The sequence below is a fragment of the Mastigoproctus giganteus genome, chromosome 6 (genome assembly GCF_048544385.1).
Source record: "Mastigoproctus giganteus isolate SK-2022 chromosome 6, ASM4854438v1, whole genome shotgun sequence".
NCBI lineage: Eukaryota > Metazoa > Arthropoda > Arachnida > Uropygi > Thelyphonidae > Mastigoproctus > Mastigoproctus giganteus.
This window is the reverse complement of record NC_143580.1, coordinates 77,189,355-77,209,985: the sequence shown is the minus strand read 5'-3', so window position 1 is coordinate 77,209,985 and position 20,631 is coordinate 77,189,355. Positions and strand designations below refer to the sequence as shown.

The following is a 20,631-nucleotide window of genomic DNA, read 5'->3' as shown; positions in this document are numbered from 1 at the left end:
ATTCTCCTGATCGCTTGGTCACTGGTTGACACTGCTCCTGCCTCCACGTGATGGGGCCAATAACCTGGGAGAAGAAAGTCCCTCTCCCATGGCTAAAAGGAGCAAGCATGGATTTGAATAATTTTTCCCCATTAGTCTTCAAGCTCAAGACTGGAAATGTCTGATGGTAATGATGTTAATCAACCAAAAAGGCTACAAAGAGAAGTGCAGTACAATGAGATGCCAAATTTTCTGGTGATGTACTCTCTCCCCACCCAGCCTGTGGGCAAATTATCACCATTTGTTATCCAAAGATATTTGGAATCATTTGCTGAACACCAAAAATGGCTAAACAGCTACAATCCGAAGACCTCCTGATTGAAACAGCCCCCTCAAAACATTGAGTGGCTGCTCAAAACAACAACCTTTGGTGGGCTGCCAGTATCATATCACTCCCCACAATATGTTGAATTCGTCCAAAGGTGTCATCACAGAGTGGGACCTAATTACTGTCTGAAGAGGAATTACTTCAAAAACTGAGCAATCAAAAGGTAATCAGCTCCAAACGTATAATGACGGAAAAAGATGGAAATGTCGTTTTGACACCATCCATAATCTTAACATTCAGCATCCCAGAAATGCCATCCTCAGTAAAAGCTGGCTATTTAAACTGCAGAATTAGGTCTTATATTCCTAATCCCATTTGTTGTTTTAAATCACTCTAGAAGCTGTGGCAGTTCATATTGCAGTTTGTGTTTCAGTTACCCTTTTTTCCATTTATATTCCACCATCAATACCATTTCCCCATTCAGAACTGGACAACCTCATTACGCAACTCCCAACACCAGTTTGTCTTTTTGGTGATTTTAATGGCCACCATCCATTGCGGAGATCCACTGCAATGGATGCAAGGGGTATATTGATCGAAGAATTTTTGAACAGTAATGATCTAACTTTACTAAACTCTGGTTCTTCCACCTACCTACAGTATCTACTTCTGAAATTAACTTATCAATCTGTTCACTGTCCATGTTTCCATTCATGACATGGTCACTATTAACCAATCCCTTTAATAGCGATCATTTTCCTATTATTTGCTCATTACAAACAGGGGTAACTCCAAAAACTGATCAACAATCCACTTGGAAGTTTAAAAAGGCTAACTAGGATGGCTATTCCGCCCAAATATTTCTAGACAGGCTTTATGTTGAAAAACAGCCGATTGATGATGTAACCACTTACATCACCAATCAGATTCTAACTGCAACCCATGCTTCTATTCCAAAATCCAAACCATATCGCATTCGCCGAAATCACTGGTGGAATACAGATTGCTTTCATGCCAAAAAGGAGGAAACCATGCTTGGAATAAGGAATAGAAATGGGGGATCGTGCACTTCAATAAGAAGTGCATGATCCCACATTACATCTTCGTAGAAAAACACTACTGTTCCACTATGCTGCTAAGATTCAGTCTTCCATCACACCCCAGTTGGGAGTATTCTCTATAATACTAGGTGGGTTTCCTTCTATGAGAGTAAGCCAAATAAGAATCGACCAGCCTCACTCAGGATTAGAGAGCTTGTCTACAGTTGGGATTTCAACTTAAATGATATTTTTCAGGACACAAGTGCACCTCTTCCTCCTTGGGCGTACATTTCTACCTCCTACGATGTACATCTTCTTCGATGGGGAAAGAATGTCATACCTCCTTGCAATATCAGGCAGTTGCACCCAGCTCACTCTGACGGATCAAAAACTGCAACTACGGTAGGTGTTGCAGCAGTTTTTCCTTCACTTTCAGTTACAGCCTTACTACCATTAACCTGCAGCATCTTCACTGCTGAATTATACATCATCAAGTTAGCACTTAGTAAGATTATAGAGCTTTCCATCTCATCTGCTCTAATTTACACCGACTCCCTTAGTGTTGTCTCTGCTATAAGAAAGAGTTTCTCCTCCTCTCATCCTACATTGAAACACATTCACTCTCAGCTATTCTCTTGCAGTGTGTCCAATCAATTTTTGCTGGATCCCTGGCCATTCTAGCATTCTGGGAAATGAAAGTGCTAACTTTGCAGCTAAACATTCCCAACCGGCTCTCACAACATCCTCAGGTTCCATCCACTGACTATAAGTCTGTCATATGCAAAGGATGCTACGATAAATGGTCACAGATCTGGAAAAGTAACACCAACAATAAACTTTACCAGATAAAATAAGAACCAAAGCTGTGGCTCTCTGGCTTGTGACAAAACAGATGAGTGGAAGTGGTATTGGCAAGGCACAGAATTGGACACACTCATCATACTCTACTTCCTATTATTGGGAGAAAATCCACCACAGTGCTCATACTGTCGAAGACAACTTACGGTCCGTCATTTTCTGGTTGATTGTCCCTTACATTCAACCATCTGATCAACCACCTTTCATTCACTTTCCACATTGAATATCTCACATGATCTCTCTCATTTTATAGAAATGAAGCAAATATAGACAAACCTTTGACATATTTAAAATGTATTGGCCTGTACAAGAGGATATAATTGAACATTTATAACAATATGTTACCTCTACATAAACTATGAACAGACATAATTTGGCCTTAGCAGTCCTTGTATCATTAAACCCAATAGTAACAACAATAGGAGATAATCACCTCCTTATTCCTGCTGGCAAAATTCCATTATATCATTGACAAAACTCCATAAGCTATCTAGGCAGCTGATTTACACTGAGACCTTCATATTTATTCTCTATTACCTTGCATGTGGAGAATGAAAATGATAATAAGAAAATAATAAAAATATTTGTCCAAGAAGAGCAGTGCCCATTGATAACAACACTCTGACTTCTCCCATTTAATCATCACTTTATCCATAACACTTAGTTGCCCCTGATGCCACACTGCTCTTATTTGTACAGCAGTCTTTTATGTGCAATGGTATCAAAAGCATTTCTGAAATCTGTGTATATGATGTCAAAATTACTTTTTGCATCCAATTCCTTTGTTACTGTGTTATAATATTCAGTCAGATTGGTCAGACAATTTTTCCCTTTAACTAGTCCATGCTACAACTACAGTATAACTACATTCATTCTGTCTAGATGGTCCTTCTTCATTCAATGACTTCATTTATTTTTCCTGGAACAGAAGTCAAGCTTACAGGTCTATAATTACTCATGTCATCCTTTGATCTTGCTTTTTGAATTGGAGACACATTTGCACATCTTCAGTCCATAGAGACTTTCCCTGATTCCAAGGATGCTCTCATGAATTTGGCTGAAGCTTTGCCTGCCTCCCTTAATATCATTACGTTTAACTTGCCGTTAGAATTTGATAAACTTCTGTTATCGTCACCTCTAAAATAGCCTCGTGTAATCTAGATGCAAAACATTTCTGGAACAACCTTCCTTCATACGTATTTCCTGAAAATTACAATCTACAGAAGTTCAAGTCCAATGTCAACAAATATCTTCTTTCGTCTTCTCAACCTCCAACCCAAGCACAAGTACTAAGTACTATTCAGTTTGTTAGCAGTTAAGTAAAAAAGTTTTTGCTGCTATTCTTTACCAGAGACTTCTCATAATCTGTCCTAGCTTACCCAATCTCTGCCTTGCCCAGAAGTGAAGTATTGAAGGCAGAAATTGTGTAAAACTTTCCAAATGTTAAGAAAGAATTGAACCAAAACTGGAAGATGTTAGCTAGTTTGTGAAAGATTTACAGTCTGGATTTACAGTCTCAATTGATTATTCAGAAACAGGTCTTAACTGAAAATGGAAACAAAGGACACAGGTCTTCAGAGGTTATTCGATTCCGTATAATGTCCAGGGCTCTTGATGGCTCTCCTTCCAAGGACACCTTGTTACCATGGGCCATTTGTATAATGATAACTTCTTCGGTACAGTTGAGCTGCTCAGTCAGTATGATATCATTATGTGCATGTATATTTGGCCACAGCAGAAAAGATGCACACAGAAGGAAGATCAATGCACAGTCACCCCTATAATTTTTAGTATAACAGTTGCAATGAATTCGTCATATTATATGGTGAAAGGATGAAGAAAGAGAAAGGGCCATATTGAGTTGTAGGAGATTGAACTCCTCATGCATATCACAGTGAACAACATGTTTTATTATTGAAGTATGAATATGTTGTCCAGAACCAAGATCCCTGTGTATTTAGAATTTATAAAAGGTTTTTGGAGTACATAGCTTTTTACAAAAAAATCTGTTGAAGGAATTGGTAATATGCTAATATCATGATTAAATTAATTCAGTTGAATTAATTGAATTAAATATCATGATTAAATTAAATTCTGTTAAATGATTGTAGAGGATTTGATAGTTGCTCTTACATTTTTGGTTAAAAGGTTCCAGGGCTTATATTCTTTGACGAAGTACTTTGATGTGTTTTTAATAATTCATTAATAATTAATGGATTATTAACTTGATAGCACTATTTTTTTTATGGCTGCCATTTGTAATGTGTCATATTTTTTATCATATTTCAACTTGTTTGTATGTATTGCATCTCCAGGTAAATTGAAATGTGTTCCCATCATTTGTTATTTTTTACATTTGAATGTGCAAAAATCTGCATTTCTAATTTTTTTCGACAGTCACATTGCACTAATCCTAACCATTCACTAGATGCTTCAACTCTGTATGTGTATGTTGCTTTAAGTTAGCAAGACTGTGTAGCGAAATTTTGTGAATATTATGGGTTACTACAAATCATGCTGCCTACTGAAATTAGAGTGCTCCACTTAGCCTCAATCTATAAGTTGCTGTGACATTGATATTAATTATTTTTCTGTCTCTCAAGTTTAATAAACAATATTTTGCCATTTGAAGTATGATAAACTTAAGCTTGTCTCTTATGAGAGCTTACTGGCTGCAACAAGATACTTATCAAGAAAGGCACTCAAAAAAGAGAGTGCGATTAGTTGAACAGTCTGACTGAAATAAGCTGACTGATGAATTCTTACACATTTTTCATGCTAACTCTGACCTACCTTCAGAGTTAATTCCAGTTTGTATTAGTGATTGATCCATCTTGTGGCCATGTCATTGTCCATTCAGCAGTTTTCTTCATTCCACGTGTGCAATGAAGAAAACTATGCATGGTCAACATCTTCTTACAAAATGCCAGGTGCAACTGGAACAACATTCCCTCTGTCCTCTGTCTACTTGGAATGAGAATTGAGTGGACTGAGTAAGATAAATGTTGATGGCATTCTTCCCCTTGCTTCCAAGCACTGTGCAAAAGAGGGGTCATAAATTCAAGTTGAAGGATGGTTGCAGAATAGATGTGTGGAAATTTGCCTTCAGCCAGCAGGTGGTTGATTGTCGGAACAAACTTTCATCTGTTGTTGTGGAAGTGGGTGGTTTGAATAAATTCAAGGAAGAACTAGACAAATTCTTGGGTATGGATGGGCGGTGTTTTTTTTTTTTTTTTTTTCCTTTTGTTGATGCTTGCTTTCTTGTATCATTTGCCATTACTAATACTTGTTAGTGACAAATACAGTTTTATTGCAATTGCCATGATGTGCCTTACACATGAATTGACACTTTCACTGCCAGTTTTAACTTCCATTTTTAAGCTATCTGTTATGGGAATTAACAGGATGGTCACCTTTGCCCATTCTCCTGTCTGGCTTATCCTGCCATCTGACTCTCCAACCTGAAACTGTGGCCATCCGTCTCTATATTCATGCTACTTCTATTGTGTTGTTTTGGCTTATTGTGTCCTCTTCTCACCCCCCAGTCATTGGCCATCATGGATTATCTCGACCCTTGGTCGAGATAATCCATGATTTTACCACCTGGCATTACATCTTTGATGCAACCTATGGATCAAGGTGATAGTTAGTCTGAAAAGGCATTACAGAAAATACTTCTTTCAGAAATTTTTGAGAAGACCACCAGTGAAGAAATGGAACTCACTGAGGCCCTTAAGAAAATTAACTTCAGGGATGTGATTTACCATTCTTTTGAGGAAATGCCATCATCAATGTTTGTGAGGTCATGGAGAAACTATGGCCTAATATTGAAAAATTAACTGCAAACTGTGATCTGGACAAAGAGCCGTGTGCTGAGGATCTGACAGACCACGATAACATTGCTCTGCTTAACAATTTGAAACAGTTATCAGAGTTCAAAAACCTGGAAGAAAGAGACATTGATAAATGGCTTGTAGGCAGTAACATTCTAGAGAATGAAACGTTAACAGATGAAATTATCGAAGCAGTTAGTCAAGACGAATGACGGAAGATGGAGAACCCAGAAGCTATGAGCTGAGATAAAAATGACAAAAAGAATAAGTCATTCGGAAGGAAAGAAAGTGATTGGAACTGGATAAGATATTGAACAGCAAGATAATTCATCTGCACATTGATATAATTCTTATGAAAAAGTGGTATGATTTTGCTTCAAAAAACAAATTTAAATCAAAAAGACAAATGAAGATTGCCGGATTTTTTTTATCTAAGTAAATGTTTAATAAACATTTATATACAACATACTGTATACAGTATATATATATTTTTTAATTTACAACCAATACAATTTATAAATGGTATTTTGCATGTGTTTTTGGATTATCTGGCTTGAGGTCCAGTCCCATAGGGACTCATTAACTGGGAGTCTGCTGTACTTGGATTTCAGGAAAGTTTTTGATACTATTGCACACGGAAGACTACTTTACAAATTGGACCAGTATGGCATTAAGGGCAAGTTGCTACAATGGATAAAAGGATGGTGGAGTGGGAGAAGACAGAGCGGTAATCAATGGACACTGCTCTTCATGGACTAATCTTGTTAGTCCTGTCCCCGATTGTTTGGTGTTAGGCCCATTGTTGTTTTGTATATTTATCAATGATATTGATGAGGGTATATCAGGCTTAATACAGAAGTTTTCAGATGATACAAAGGTTGGCAGGGTTGTTAATAACAGTAATGACAGCATGCTGCTGCAACAGGATCTGGAAAAGTTGGGCAGATGGGCTGAGAAGTGGTAACTGAAATTTAACATTGACAAATGCAAAGTACTACATATGGGTAGCAGTAACCCAAGAGAAATGTACCAACTGAGTTCTGTTACATTCACGGTAATGTAGAATGAAAGTCACCTGGGGTTACCTAATTGTGCAGTCAGATATGAAGTTTTCTGAGCAGTGCAGACAGGCTGCCAGATTAGGTAATGGGGGTCTTGTCAATGATATACAAGAATTTTGCTAGCAGGGATAAGGAGGTGATTATCCCCTTGTATAAGGCAATGGTCAGACCACACCTTGAGTACTGTGTGGAGGTTTGGCAGCTTCATTTTAGGAAGAATGTAGAGTTGCTAGAACAAGTACAGAGAAGAGCAACAAGGCTGGTGAGGGGAGCAAATAGGTGCTCTTACGAAGAAAGGCTTAAGTTCTGCAAATTGAAGTGTCTGGAGACTCTACACCTGTGAGGTGATTTTATTAAGGTGTATAAGGCCTTGAATGGATTGAGCAGGCTCAGTTCTAATGGGATTCTTCCTTTTGCTCAGATTACAAACCTGAGGGGGCATAAACTGAAATTGAGGAAAGACAGTTGTCGAATAAATGTGCGGAAATTTGCCTTTAGTTAGCGGGTAGTTGATTGCTGGAACAAACTTCCGTCTGTTGTTGTGGAAGTTTGATAGCTTAAATAAATTCAAGGAAGAAGTGGACAAACTTTTGGAGGGAATGGATGAATGGGTGAAATGGAAAGGTTTTTTTTTTTTGCTGATGCTATATAAGTTTGCTTTCTTGCATCATATGCCTCTACTAATTGTAATTTTTGCATTATATGCTTGGAATTTAGCAAAACATTTGACATGGCTTCAAGTGAGAATTTCTGTACAAGCTGGATTGTATTGGGATGTGGGCAAGATCCTGAGGTCAGTTGAGGTAGGGCTGAAAGACAAGACTTATAAATGGTCATTCTAGTTGGCCAAGGTTATTAGTATAGTCCCTTGAAGTTTGGTGCTGGGGCCACTATTCTGATTTTCTTATATAATATCGGTGATGGAATAAAGGGTACAGTTATAAAATTTTCACCAAAATGAAGTTTGGAGTGTGGTTAATGAATTATTTTGATAGACTTCATGGATGATGTTTGGAGAAATTGTAAGATACATTCGTTTCTTAAATGTAAAGTTCACTTTGGGAAATAGTAACTTATATATTAGCTGGGAATAGAGCTGAAATGGTGTGTAAATAAGGAGAAAGACAGCCCCAAATGATACAATTAGACATTAAGGCTACATTACAGGTAACCTTTGTGTCTAATTGTATCAGTTCAATTAGGCAGGAGGAGATAATTGCTGTTATACAAATAGGGGAAAGAACTGTATTTGGAATATTTTGTTCAGGTTTGGAAGTTGCATCTGGATAGACTACAAAGATGTGGGTTAGATGAACCTGGAAACCAGACATTTCAGGGGGTGGGGGATACAGAATCACTGGGTGGAATTTGTGTCACAAAAAATATGTAGCATACAAACTACTAGGTGAACTAATAGATTGTCCCTTGGGAACTTTGTTTGATTTGTGTTGTTGACCACTGATATAAACAATCTTCCTTGATCATCTGATGACATATATGGAACACTAGATCTATATACCATCTGTCATTGAGAAGAATGTGATCAGAGGGTTATAGGTTGGTGGAAGGTTGCAGCAAAAGCCTGGCTTCCTTGCCTCTTCTGGCCTTTACTGATATTAACACTTTTAATATAACACATCTATTTCAAGATTACATTTAATAGATAAATCCTAATTAATAGTACATTTAATAGATAAATAGTAATCATAAATGATACAATGAGTAGATTAAATTTAATTTTTTTATTCTTATTTGAATTTTATCAAAATTTGTTTTCATTTTCAGAACCATCGACTTGACATATGCTGCTGTATCCAGACAGCTAAAAAAGAAAATGCAGTTTTTGGTTCAGAAAGCTTATTATACAAATTTTTCAAAAATGTTTATGCACCCTTTTTGATGAAGACTTCAGTGAGATATGCTGTGGTATGTTTAAGAAAATACATCCCTATTGTTATTAATAATTAATTAAATAATAATGATCAAAATGATAAATTTTTTTTATTACTTCTGGTTTTGAAACTTAAGCAAAGGATTCACTATGCCATTTTTTGGTTAAATTATTGAAGTATTTTTTGTTGAAGTTAACACTAGATAGACTGAAGTTAAGATATTTAAACTTTGAATAAATTAAAAGTGGGGAAAGTAATGAAAATTTAATTTCATGATCAGGCTAGAAACTTCTTGAAGAGGGAAGTACTTGTTTGGTGTGGCATTGCAACTAAAATTATTTCTGAGATGGTATCAAAATTAAAATCTGATATCAAAAACAGATAAATCTATAGAGGAAGCATCACACATGTACACAAGCAACATTTAAGAGAAGCCCATTTGTTGCCTTTGTTTATCACTGAACACAACAAAGACTACTTATTGTAATCATCTGAATGGTATTTTGAATGAAATCCCACATTAAGTCTGCATGTATAGTAGTTTATTGTGCATTGTGGCAGTAGTTCATTAACATGCAAGAAGTGTCATGAGTTTGTGGTGGTATACATTCTTGTCAGTTGGGTTGTAATAACCAGTAAATTAGTGGGCCCTGAGTGCAAAGCGATATTAGTGACCACAACACCTTTTCAGAGTGTTTATCTCATTTGTTTGTTAGTACACCAATGCTAGGAGTTTAGTAAATAAATTTGATGAATTTGAGGTATTGCTCAAAACATCAAAGGCAGATATTGTTGGGATATCAGAGACGTGGTGTCACACAGATATAAGGGATGCAGAACTGCAATTTGGGGAGTACAACGTCTACAGAAAGGATAGACAGGATAGGAAGGGGGGAGGGGTTATGCTATTAGTTAAGAAACACATAAAAACCAAGGAAGTGAAGCCAGTCGACATCGCCGGACAGTGCAGTGTTGAGTCAGTTTGGTGTGACATAAGCATTGGGAGATCAAAATTGAGAGTAGGAGTGTGCTATAGGCCTAATGACTCTGATGAGTATAATAAGGAACTGTACAGGGAAATAGAGAGGGCCAGTAAATCAGAGAGTCTTATAATGGGAGATTTTAATTTCCCAGATATTGACTGGAATTTGGGGGCTGGTTACTCACACACTAGCAGGGCTTTTGTGGATTTATTGGATGATTGTTTTCTACATCAGCATGTTCGGGAGGCAACTAGAGGGAGTAATACTCTTGATTTGATTATCAGCAGTGATTCTTCATGCATTAAGAATCTGCAGATAAACGAACCACTAGGTGGCAGTGATCACAGTGTGCTGAAGTGGGATTTACTCAAAGAGGTAACTACCATTAGGGGTAAAGGGAAGGGTTATTGCTTCCATAAAGGCGACTACGATGGACTGAGACAGTATTTAAATTCTATACAGTGGGACCAACTGATGATGTTACCAACAGCAAATTCAAAATGGGAAGCATTCAAAGAACTTATCTTGGAAGCTACTAGGCTTTACATACCAACTAAGAAATATTGTTCAGGGTTTAGGCCAAAATGGATGTCAGATGAACTAATGAGGCATATGGCAGAGAAGAAAAATGCATGGGATACTTACAAATTAACACATGACACAGAAGCCTATGATAGATACAAGTTGATATGCAACCAAGTTACAAAGGAGGTTAGGCAGGCAAAGGCAGATTACGAGAAATCCTTGGCAAGGGACGCAAAGAAAAACAGCAAAGAGTTCTTTACTTAAGAAGTTGACCCATCAACAGTTGATGGGTCAACTGTTGATGATTCTGCTCAGGTAGCTAACAAACTAAATGAATATTTTGCATCGACATTCACACATGAGGAGTTATTCAGCAAGGGGAATGCCAGAGGTGTATTCAACTCTAGCAGTAAGCTACAGAATCTTGAAATAACTGGGAGTAAAGTGGAGGAGAAACTGTTGAAGATAAACACAAGAAAGGCACCCGGGGTGGATGGGATCTATCCGGTTATATTAAAGGAGGCAGCAAAGGAAGTAAGCAAACCCTTAGCCATAATTATGAGAGCTTCCTTGGACTCAGGGGAGGTACCCATAGACTGGAAATGTGCAAATGTGACCCCAATTCACAAAGGAGGATCAAAGGCTGACACAAGTAATTATAGACCTGTGAGCTTAACTTCTGTTCCAGGAAAATTAATGGAGGCACTGGTTAAAGAAGCACTGCAGGATCATTTAGACAAGACTTCAGTTATAGCTCAGACACAGCATGGTTTTGTTAAGGGGAAGTCTTGCCTGACCAACTTGATTGGATATTATGATGCAGTCACAAAAGCACTGGATGCAGGGAATAACTTTGATATTATATACTTGGATCTTAGAAAGGCTTTTGATACTGTTGCACATGGAAGACTGCTACACAAATTGGAGCAGTGTGACATTGGAGGCAAATTGCTGCTATGGATAAAGGGGTGGTTGAGGGGGAGAAGACAGAGAGTGGTAATCAATGGACACTGCTCATCGTGGACTGATGTTATTAGTGGAGTCCCTCAGGGCTCAGTGTTGGGTCCATTATTGTTTTCTGTATTTATAAATGATATTGATGATGGTATATCAAGCTTAATGTCCAAGTTTGCAGATGATACAAAGGTTGGCAGGGTTGTCAAGGACACTACTGACACTATGCTGCTGCAACAGGATCTGGAAAGGTTGAGCAGATGGGCTGAGAGGTGGCAAATGAAGTTTAACATTGACAAATGTAAAGTACTACACATGGGAAACAGCAACCCCAGAGCAACGTATCAACTCTGTGGTACTACACTGACAGTGGTAGAGAATGAAAGGGACTTGGGGGTGGTTGTGCAGGCAGATATGAAGTTCTCTGAGCAGTGCAGACGGGCTGCAAGAGTAGCTCATGGAGTATTGTCAATGATATACAGGAATTTTTCCAGCGGGGATAAGGAGGTGATTATTCCATTGTATAAGGCAATGGTCAGGCCACATCTAGAGTACTGTATACAGGTCTGGAGGCCTCATTTCAAGAAGGATGTAGAGCTGCTGGAACGCGTACAGAGAAGGGCAACAAGATTAGTGAATGGAACAAAGGGGTGCTCTTACGAAGAAAGGCTTAAGTTTTGCAAATTACAGTGTCTGGAGACTAGGCACCAGCGAGGTGATCTGATAGAGGTGTATAAAGCCTTGAATGGTTTAAGCATGCTCAATGCTGATGGGATTCTTCCTCTAGCTCAGAAAAATCACCTGAGAGGGCATAAATTCAGATTGAGGAAAGACAGATGTAGCATAGACGTGAGGAAATTTGCCTTTAGCCAGCGGGTGGTTGGTTGGTGGAACAGACTTCCATCCCTTGTGGTGGAGGTTGATAGCCTAAATAAGTTTAAGGCTCAGCTGGACAGGTATTTGGAACGAACAGAGGGGTGAAGTGGGTTTTTTTTTTTTTTTTTTTTGGCTGATGCTGCATAAGCTTGCTTTCTTGCATCAAATGCCTCTACTAATGCTAATGCTAAAGTTATTTGGTTTTTAGGAGCATTAGCAACTAAGGCCATATTGCTCCGGAGATATGCAGTGGTCATTCCCTGATCTTTCCTCAACCTCCGTATTTGGTGGTCACGGGCTCGAACCCCGGTCTAATCAAGAAGCATGTTCTATGCACTACTGCTCCTGCCCACCTGGCTATGGAGGTGCCCCGATTATCTAGTACGCTTACTTGTAAATACATTTCTCCTGAGTTTTGCAAGATCTACACTAGATATACTAGTAAGACCAGAGAATTCCATTCGGAATGCATTCCTCAGATCGGAACATCATGTATTAGTCTGCTTTGGTATCAGTAAGGCCAAGCGGAAGTATGGAATATGCCGTGAATTACATTGCCATGGACTTTGGGGTCAAGTCTAGGAAATTTTACTGCCGCGTCAGTTTATCATATAAACAATTTACCGCCGCATCAGTTTATCGCATTTTACCGTCTAAAAGCAATGAGATGTGTTTGATCAAATCATAAAATTTTGGAATTCTATGAACTGTGAGCGAATAGTACGGAAATAAAAAAAAACACATGTATGGAAATATGTAATTTAATAGGTAGATTATGTACTTTAATAGTTACATGTATCACAAAAATAGTAAAAAATCCATTATTTGAACAATATAGCAATTGGTTAATTTTAAACTAAACTAATTATAACATTATGTATGTCATAATACACTGCAAAAAATTCAAAATGAATGTTTATGCAATCTTCAGAATCAGTCACATTGGGATAATTAATTACTAAGAAATTGTAATATTTACAACACAGTATGTAAATTATTAATAAGAAATATTATGCGCTATACCTCTTAGATAATCAACAATATCACCCCGTTCATCATATGCACTAACAAGCCTTTTAATTCGTAAATCACAATCGCAATACTTCTTTTTTTTTTTGTCGCCCGGATCACTTCCACTTAACTTTAAAGGAATTAAGTAGGTACCTACCTAATTCCAATTTTGAAAAATAACAGGCAATTAAATTTAAGCACCGGCAGTGGTATGTATTTCTAGGAAATGTATACCTAGCATATGACTTCCATTTTTAACTGCACTTAATTCTTAAATAACACCTATAGAAAAGACATATTTTCAATTTAAAATGACCAATAAATTTATATAAATTATATGTATTGCCTGGCGATAAAATATGTTAGCGATCATTTGTAGGCTATAAATTGTTTATAAACTTAAACTTTCCTAGACTAAGTCTAGAAAAGTTTATCGCCCGCAATTCACTGCCAGCAATTAATCACTAGCAGTTTACTGCCACGTCAGTTTATCGCATAAACAATTTATAGCCTACAAATATTGCCAGGCAATACATATGATTTATATAAATTTATTTTTAACATAAGTAGCATGTTTTAGGGGAGTGGGGGTAGGGCGTTCCGATTAATGAGGTACTTATTGTTTTTTTTTGTTATTTGGTTTTTAGGAGCATTAGCAACTAAGGCCATATTGCTCTGGGGATATGTGGTGGTCATTCCCTGACCTTTCCGCATCCTCCATATTTGGTGGTCACGGGCTCGAACCCCGGTCTAATCAAGTAGCGTGCGCTACGCACTGCTGCGCTTGCCCACCTGGCTACGGAGCTGCCGGAGGTACTTATATATTTATAATATCTTACAATCACAACATTTTCTTATTTTGAGTTTATTTTTCATCCTTTTGAGTTTGTGAATGCATCATGTTGGTGGAATTTTTGAAATCAGAAAAGGGAAAACTGAAATTGTGCTTTAGTGGGCATTTGTTTCATAAAAACAGGCAAAATGAAACAAAAATTCGTTTAATTTTCAAAATTACCAAAAAACCAAATGTGCCACTCGAGTTACTACGGTAGATAACACTATCGTTAAAACATGGAAGGAGCACAATCATTGTGGAGATGCAGCAGGAGTTGAGGCAGCGCAACTTCTTGATACCATTCTAACTTATGCAGAAACAACAAATAATACGCATCATAGTAATATTTCAAATGTTTCGAGAATCTGTAGCCAAGCAGCAGCTCCTAAGCTTCCAAGTGTGGATACAATGAAACGAACAGTCCGAAATATAAGAAATCGAAATTTTGATGGCCCATTTCTTCCAACGTATCATAGAGACATAGTTTTTACAGAAGAATATAAAACATTGTGCAATGGAAAATTGTTTCTATAATTTGATTCTGGACCCGAGGACGATCGTACGTTAATTTGCAGTTGTTAGCACGAAGTGAACACTGTTATGCCGATGGGACTTTCAGAACTGTTCGCTTACTTTTTTATCAGCTGTATATGATACATGGATTCAAGGACAAAATATCGCTTCCATTAGTTTATGCATTATTGCCTAACAAGTTAGATACAACTTATGTATCTCTACTACAGCAGCTGAAAGTATTGGAACTGGCTATGTACCCGCAATCAATAACTATAGATTTTGAGACGGCGATGATGAATGCTTGCAGAAGAGTTTTTCCTGACACTTCGCAACGGGGATGTTTTTCCACTTTTCACAATGTATTTTCCGTTCCATTCAGAATAATGGATTGAAACAACGTTATGAAACTGATGCTAATTTTCTTTAAATATGCAAATTTTGGCAGCAATTGCATATGTGCCCACTCCAATTGTGACAGTCGTTTTTGAACATTTGTGTGAAAATGGTGTTTTTTTCCTCTAGAATCGCAAGAAGTTGTTGATTATTTTGAGGATACATGGATTGGACACCCAACCAGACGACATCTTCGTCGACCAACAAAGTATTCCCATGAAATGTGGAACGTACACCAGCTTGTTCTTGAAGGATTACCAAGAATGAATAATTCTATTGAAGGGTGGCATAGAGGATTTGAGGAACAAGTTGCTGCTTATCATCCCAACATTTGGAAATTTATCGATTGCATTAAAAAAGAACAAAGTATTAACAAAATGCGCATTGAACAATATTTAAGTGGAAGTGATCCGGGCGACAAAAAAGAGAAGTATCGCGATTGTGATTTACGAATTAAAAGGCTTGTTAGTGCATACGATGAACAGGGTGATATTGTTGATTATCTAAGAGGTATAGCGCATAATATTTCTTATTAATAATTTACATACTGTGTTGTAAATATTACAGTTTCTTAGTAATTAATTATCCCAACGTGACTGATTCTGAAGATTGCATAAACATTCATTTTGAATTTTTGCAGTGTACTATGCCATACATAATGTTATAATTAGTTTAGTTTAAAATTAACCAATTGTTGGCGCCTCCGTAGCCAGGTGGGAAGGAGCAGCAGTGCGTAGCACACGCTTCTTGATTAGACCGGGGTTCGAGCCTGTCACCACCAAATACGGAGGATGCGGAAAGGTCATTCAGGGAATGACCACCGCATATCCCGGAGCAATATGGCCTTAGTTGCTAATGCTCCTAAAAACCAAATAACAAACAACAACAAACAACCAATTGTTATATTGTTCAAATAATGGATTTTTTACTATTTTTGTGATACATGTAACTATTAAAATACATAATCTACCTATTAAATTACATATTTCCATACGAAATTTTTAGAAATCTTCAAGTACCGTGTTAATAGACTAGAAAAGAATAGCGAAAGCTTAAAAAACGGTACTCACCTTGAAATTAATCTGCGATGGTTTACTTAGGTAGCGTGGTTAATGTTTACGTTGAATTGTTAAATTGAAAAATTAAAAGGGAGGGAAGTAAGTAAAGGTTGACTGAGTTAAATGGGCCCAAGGAAACAGAAGTGTACACATCCAATCCTTGGTTGTCATCGAAATAAAAAAAGAAGAAGAATAATTAAAAACTATGTAAGTGAATCCGGTGAAGCCAATAGTCTTTACGAAGACTTTCGTTAGTTAAAGAACGTCTTCAGTTGGCAATGTGTGGGGAGAGAACGCGTATGGTATTTTAAGAATAAAAAATTATACTCTCGTGATGCCTTTTTTGACATGTGGGAACTTTAATCTCGAGAGGTTCCAAATTGGGGAAAGATTGAAGGGGAGTTTAGAATTCAGAATTTGGAGGTTAGAGTGGTGCTTGTACCATTCAATAACTAGAGATTCATATTGAAGTATTCTGTAGCTGGATTTTAGTTTAATGATGGAAATGGCAGAATCGATGAGCGGGTTGTGGTTGTGAGTCTGGGCATGAGTTGTAAGTTCTGTGACAGATTGGTTAGACGTGAGACTATGGAAATGGTAGTATGCACGGGTGTTGGATGTTTTTGATGAGCCAAATTTGGTAGTGGTACTTCCGATATAACATGTGTTGCAGTTTGGTCGACAATTAATGAGGTATATAATATTATTAAGGTCGTTTGTAGAATATTTGTATGTGTCTTTATAGGTGCTGAAGAAGGATCCTAATTTGTTGTAGGTGGAAAAAACAAGGGAGATATCAGTGTTGTTAAATAGGCGTCGGAACTGTCCTGCTAGTTCATTGTGGTAAGGGAGGACTATGCGGATGTTAGTTTTATTTTTGTCTTTGGTTGGGATGTTAGATTTAATTTTATTTTTAGCGTGAAGGATTGTATTTAAAATGAGTTGGTGGGGGGTAACCTCTGGATATAAATTTGTCGGTAATATACTGTATTTCATTGTGAAGGTCGGTGGGTGAGGAACTGTACTTTAGTGCATTGTGAATTTGGTTATATAAAACTGCCTTTTTAGTGTTTAGAGGGTGATGAGAAGCGAAATGTAAGTATTTACCGGTGTTTGTATTTTTCCTGAAAATTTTCGTATTTAATTTTGTGCCTGTTATATAGATAGTGAGATTAAGGAAATTTATCTGATTGTTCTGTCCAATTTCAAGGGTGAATTTAAGTCTATCATGTACAGAGTTAAGTTTTACGAAGAGGTTATTAATAATGGGTCTGTTGCCTACTACAAGAATGTCGTCGGCATAGCGCATGTATAATTTTAGTTCAGGGGGAAAGGGGTGTAGGATTTGGCTTTCAATGGCGGCTAGGTAGATTTCGGACAATGGGGCCGAAATCCCCAGTCCCATTGGTAAGCCATATATTTGTTGGAAGATTTTTTCGTTGAATCTAAAAAATCTTGCTTCTAATAGGAGGGTGGTGAGTTCAAGGATATGGTCTATAGAAAGGGGGGTACGTTTTGTTAAGGTATCGTCTGTTTCTAAGAACTTGCGTAAGGCTTGTAAAGTAAATGGAATATGGACATTTGACGTTACTTCTCTTTACACAAATGTCCATATTCCATTTACTTTACAAGCCTTACGCAAGTTCTTAGAATCAAAATGGAATGTTTCCAGGTTTGAAATCAAACCTGGAAACATTCCAGGTTTGATTTCAAACCTCACTGGACGACAAATTAGTGCAGCAGCACTAGATAATAGAAGCAGGCACAACTACTCAAGCCTAGAAATGGGCAGTGATTGACAGGGTGTTGATCGCTGTAGAGTGTAGACAGTTTCTCTCTCTCTCAACACAGATTTTGCAAGGTGGAGTTCGACTAAACGTCTAGGTGCCACCCAAAACAAGTACATCCGCATACATACATAGTACATCCAAACCTCACTGTCCCAAGTATTTTCACAAGAAGGAGTTCCTCAAGGCTCTGTACTCAGTGCTTCACTCTTTATAATTGCAATAAACATCATTGCTCAATAACTTCCAAACACTATTGATAAAGCACTGTTTGTAGACAACTTTAGTATTTGGTATCATGCAAAAAACATGAATACTGTTGAGAGACAGTTGCAAGGGGCAATAACTAAGATCTGTTCATAGATCTGTTCAGACTAATGGATTTCAACTTTGTCCACAAAAAAACATTTTGCGTCCATTTTTGCTGCAAACGCAAACTCCACCCCAATCTGGAACTACAACTGAATTGCCAACCAATAGCAGTTCATCCCAGCATACAGTTCTTAGGTATCACTTTAGACTATGAACTCACTTTCCTTGAGCATATCAAAAAACTAAGAACATCATGTCAACAAAAACTAAATATCATCCGGGTTCTCTCTGCAGCTAAGTGGGGAGCTGATCGCCTTACTTTATTATGGCTATATAGAGGTTTAATAAGATCGAAACTTGGCTACGGAGCACCAGCGTATAGTTCAGCAAAACCTAGTGTCCTTCGCTGGCTTGACCGTATCCATCATAAGTGGAATACGCATTGCCTTAGGAGCATATCACATGTCTCCAATACATAGCTTATATGCTGAAGCACATGAACCCCCCCCTCTCTCGATCTACTACGTTATGTCTATAAAATTAGATTTATGCCAGAACACCCAAACTGGCAGATACTTTTCACATCACATCACAGCACAGCAGGTTATACCAAAACCACCCTAATACTACCCATCCTTTGGGTATGAGAATAAAACACCTCTTAGAAGAGCTAAATTTAACCTTAGACAATGTGGCACATAGCTTCCCATCCTCTCTTGCTCCTTGGAATATCACTCCACCTTCATGTGACTTACATCTACATGAATGGAATAAATCTACATTGCATAGAGAAAACTTCTTACAATTATACCATGCAGCAGTGGACCAGTTTTCCAACCTTGCCATAGTACATACTGATGGATCAAAGAATGATGCCCACGTTGGAATCGCCACAGTTTTTCCAAACGTCACACTAGCCTATCAGTTGTCACGTGAATTCAGTATATTTTCCACCGAACTAATAGCAATTCAGGTTGCACTGAATTACATTGAGTCCTCTGATATTAACAATAGCATAATTTTCACAGATCTTTTAAGTGCACTTCAAGCACTAAAAAACATCATGAACATCACCCACCCAGTCGTGAAAGGAATAGTCACCTCTTTACATACCTTATCAGAACTTGGGAAAAACATATACTTCTGCTGGGTCGCAGGACATATGGCAATTCCTGGAAATGAACTAGCAGGCAATGCTGCCAAATCAGCTCACCTACCACCCGAGAACAAGTGTAAAGTACCTCATCAAGAATATTGACCAATAATCCAGGAAAAATACATGTGCCAATGGCAGCTATCATTGGAAAATCAACCTAACAATAAGTTTCGAAGTATCAAGCCAAAGAAAGCGATTGCCTTCTAGCCTCAGTTCAATCCGACATCAGGAAGATGACTTTCTTTCACATGGCTGTCTCTCTGTTACTTCCTTGGGGGCTTTAAGCAGATAGATAGCCATACTTTTATTTTATTTATTTGCTTTAATTTATAAAATTTATTTGCTTTTATTTGACTTATTAATAAAGGACATTCATAACTTAACATGAGTACTTACAAAGCAAAACTGTTATTGAAACTACAGAAACGGGTATGCATGAGACATTCTTTTAGTATTGCTATCTGCTCAAAGTCCCCGAGGAAGTAACAGAAGTGGCCATGTGAAAGAAAGTAACCTTCCTAATTTCTTCCTAGCTATATTCCTAACCTTTCTTGACTTAATCTTTAATAATTTCCTTTATTTCCTCTCTCCTCCTTTAAATCTCTAATCTTTCCAAACTTTACATTTATATTTTTGTTAACTTGATTCCATGTTAATAGTTAACATGGTACTGTAGGCTATCCAACAACTGCTAGTACAACTATGGCTAGCCAGTTAGTTAGGCTTTAATTACCGGTAATGCTTCTCACCCAAAATTTTCACCACCACTCACAAACCAAAATCTATCGATACCTTGACCTAATATATATAACTGTGTTAGCTAATTTTAAGTATTCTTATTCATTTAGAATTTTTGGCCCTTATCTGACAACAGAATATGTTCCTAATTAGTTATCTGCTACCATCTTCAATTTTATATTCTTTTGTGTATGCTTAGAAGATGCCATTTCAGTTACTTTGTTTTTGTTAAAGTTTCATTTTTCAGCAATCTGTTAAGTGAGGCTTCCATATACAATGCAATAGTAAATCTCAAAAATATTCAAACAAATTCATTTTGAAGACTATTTTCATTATCTAATATGTTTAGCTCACAATATGTATATTTATTTCAGGATTTTTGAATTGCTGTGGGAGAAAGGAAGGTTACTTTTCAGCATCTTATTGAGCTATGACAGAACTTACATTTTAATTATTTAGAGACAAGTACATGAGCATATTTAAGTTATGTGAATAT

At 37.3% G+C, this 20,631-nt stretch overlaps 1 protein-coding gene across 3 annotated transcripts in view; it reads left to right on the top strand.

Moving 5' to 3' along the window:
- The window catches only part of LOC150084420 (NPC intracellular cholesterol transporter 1-like), a 466,919-nt gene that overhangs the window by 244,085 nt on the left and 202,203 nt on the right, over positions 1-20,631 (top strand). For all 3 annotated transcript variants that reach the window (XM_090376058.1, XM_090376057.1, XM_090376056.1), the window contains one exon: positions 8,885-9,025. In XM_090376058.1, coding sequence (XP_090232184.1) covers positions 8,885-9,025 — 141 coding nt within the window. The remainder of the gene's footprint in view (positions 1-8,884; positions 9,026-20,631) is intronic.